General features: G+C 38.9%; 1 protein-coding gene across 2 annotated transcripts in view; it reads right to left on the bottom strand.

Moving 5' to 3' along the window:
* Positions 1-232: 232 nt before the first annotated feature.
* Positions 233-3,476, bottom strand: part of LOC102773562 (zinc finger protein 75D) — a 19,768-nt gene continuing 16,524 nt past the window's right edge. For both annotated transcript variants that reach the window (XM_006770916.2, XM_006770917.2), the window contains one exon: positions 233-1,171. In XM_006770916.2, the coding sequence (XP_006770979.1) occupies positions 462-1,171 (710 nt within the window). In that variant the 3' untranslated portion in view covers positions 233-461. The remainder of the gene's footprint in view (positions 1,172-3,476) is intronic.

The raw sequence follows: 3,476 nt of genomic DNA, 5'->3' as shown, positions 1-3,476 counted from the left end.
TCCCTGAGCCATGGGCTTGGTTGTTTATCCACAAAGAATAATAGCCTTAGGAAGTCTAACGTAGTAATACTCTCTGAGCTCCCTTCAGAGAACCTAAATATTCTTACTTTCCACCTCTCCTGAGAATGATACATTAGCTGAGGACCTGATACCTACCTGAAGAATTTAAATCACATAGGGTTGGGAAGGTAATAGATAGATAGATAGATAGATAGATAGATAACTATAGACATATGATTGCTATATTTTCATTCTTTTATTTAAAAAGTACCCATTATGTTATCAGTCTTGTGCTAGGCACTAAGGACACAATGCTGAATAAGAGAGACAACTTAGATTCCTTTATGTGAAGCATGACATGTACCCCTCCCAAATTTTCTGTTAATGATAGAATCCTAGGTGCCTCATGATTTTGTATTCTTTTATTGCCTCTATGGTCAAGCTCCATATGGTGACTTTCTTCAGACTGGAGATTCCGGACATGATTCCCTTCTCCCGTGGAGCTTTTGGTGTCTAAGAAGGCTTGACCGCCTGCTGAAGTTTCTCCTACATATGCTACAGGAATAAGGCTGCTCACCTGTGTGGGTTCTTTGGTGTTTAATAAGGTGTGAGTTCTGAATGAATCTTTTTCCACATTCATGACATTTAAAGGGCTTCTCTCCTGTGTGAATTCTTAGGTGTGTGTGTAGATTTGTGTTATGACTAAAGCTTTTCCCACACCATGAACATCTATATGGTTTTATTCCTTGGTGTGCCATTAAGTGCTTATTTAAATCTGAACTCCATCTAAACCTCTTATCACACTGTTGACATTTATAGGGTTTCTCTTCAGTGTGAATTCTCTGATGCTTAATTAAGTCAGAGCTGACTCTGAAGCCTTTCCCACATTCCTGACATTTAAAAGGTTTCTCTCCTGCATGGCCTTTCCCGTGAAGATCCATATGTTTTGGAAGCTCTTGTTTACAAGTTGAAAGTTTCTTTCTCTTCTTCACCGGAAAAGCTCGAGGCCGTTTCCGTACCTTATGTGTACCACCATGATTTTCTTTGTCTGTTGTTTTCTGGGCAACTTTCATTCTGGCTTTTCTTAATACTTTGCATCCTGATGTTTGTATTTCTAATGTAGAAGTAGACATAGGTGGGTCATTTCCAGTGTCATTTTTGAGCTTTAACCCTGTTGAAATAAACAGAAGAATCAGCCATCTGTGTCCCAGAACAACAAAACTAGGAATGGAGCTTAAATAAAATCAATGATTTAAAAAAAATACAGGAACAAGTGGTTTTTAGTCCAATCCAGACAATACTGCATAGACCTATTTCTCTCTGATCCTCCCTGGTAGGCCCAACAACAAACCAATTAAAGAATCTAAGACACAACCAACAGAGAATTTTAATAACATTTAAAAAAGATTTAAAAAAATTGATTTTGAGAGACAAGAAGGGAGGAGAGAGAAACATCGATGTGAGAGCTGAACATCAACTGGCTGCCGCCTGCATGCCCCCTACTTAGATTGAGCGTGTAACCAGGGCATGTGCCCTGACCAGGAATCAAACTGGCAACATTTAGTGCATGGATGACACCCAAACAACTGAGCCATGCCAGCCAGGGACCAACAGAGAATTTTAAAAAGTGTTAAAAAGAAGGGAAAATAGTTTGGGACCCCAGGACTAGGATAATAACATAGCAAGGTTTCTTACATACCCACACCCAACAGAAGAAGGCAACCCAGATATAATGTTTTTTAACTCTCAACCTACAAACAGAAGGCTTCCTGAACAGCTTCTTCCTTCCCCAGTCTTAATGGAAAACCTTCTGACAACATAAGAATCCATTACAAAACACCAAATGGGCAGGCAGAACTAGCAAGATGCCTAGGCACAAGGGGCCTGGCCCAGGAAGCCTATTCATCCCTGTGGATCTGAGACTCCCAATTCCCAATGAGAGATACTCTGGCCTAGGTAAATACCTTCCTTACCCTCAGGGAGCACCAGGAGGGATACATGGGAGCCCTATCTGTGCCAAATAAACCAAGGAAATGACAAACAGTCTCTGAAAATTAAAATTGTCACTGGAGCATATCCCATAAAAGTAGGAAAGAACCTATGTGATAAACTAAAACATGGTGACTGCCATTAAATTATTTAAATAGGACCCAGACTCACCTAACATAATAGATAAAATGAGGACACAATAAAAAATCACCCATCAGACTGAGAACAAACAAAAAAAAATCATAACTTAAGAAAAGGCAATCTGATAAAAATGAAATCAGACAAGAATTCAAAAAACAAAATCTAAGACCACAAATCTAAAAATAAATGAAATTAAACAATACTTCTAAATAGTCCATAGTTTAAAGAGAAAGTCTCAAATGTAAAAATACATATTTGAGCCTTGGCCAGTGTGGTTCAGTAGTTGGAGCACTGGTCCGCACACCGAAGGATCTCAGGTTCGATTCCTGGTCAAGAGTATGTACCTGGGTTGCAGGTTCTATCCCTGACCTCGTGCAGACACGTGCGGGAGGCAACCAATCCATGCTTTTCTCTCCACTCCCCACCTGCTCCCCGCCGCCCCCTCTAAAAAACCTCTTGCTCTCCCCCCTATCCCCCTTCACCTCCCTCCACTCTCTGTAAAAAATCAATGGAAAAAATATACTTGGGTGAGGAATAAAAAAAATACATACTTGAATGAAAATGAAATTACAACTTATCAAAATATGTGGAATGAAGCTAAAGAAGTGCTTGGGGGAAAATGTACAGCCGAAATGCTTACAATAGAAAAGGGAAAAGGTCTCAAATCAATAATCTAATTTTCTTCCCCAAGAAACTAGAAAAAAAGCAAAATAAACCCAAATCAAGTTGAAGAAAGCAAATAATAAATATTAGAGCAGAAATCACAATCAAACAAAGTTCTTTCATCGTTAAAATGCCCATACTACTCAAAGCAATCTATAGATTTAATGCAATCCCCATTAAGATACCAATGGAAAATTTCACAGACCAAGAACAAGCACTCCAAACATTCATCTGGAATAAAAAAAGACCCTGAATAGCTGCAGCAATCTTGAAAAAGAATAACAAAATTGGAGGGATCACAATACCAGATACCAAGCTACATTACAAAGCCACTGTCCTCAAAACTGCCTGGTACTGGCACAAGAACAGACATATAGACCAATGGAACAGAACAGAACCCAGAAATTTACCCAGGCCAATACACTCAATTAATATTTGATAAAGGAGGCAAGAGTATACAATGGAGTCAAGATAGTCTCAAATAAATGGTGTTGGGAAAATTGGACAGATAAATGCAAAAAAAATGAAATTAGACCACCAACTTACACCATACACAAAAATAAACTCAATATGGATAAAGGACTTAAAGATAGGATGGGAAACCATAAAAATCTTAGAAGAAGCAATATCTATACTGATACAACGCCTAAGGCAGTGGTTGGCAAACTGCGGCTCCCACGCCA

This window comes from Myotis davidii, unplaced genomic scaffold (assembly GCF_000327345.1).
Source record: "Myotis davidii unplaced genomic scaffold, ASM32734v1 scaffold1465, whole genome shotgun sequence".
NCBI lineage: Eukaryota > Metazoa > Chordata > Mammalia > Chiroptera > Vespertilionidae > Myotis > Myotis davidii.
This window is presented reverse-complemented; position numbering and strand designations above follow the sequence as displayed.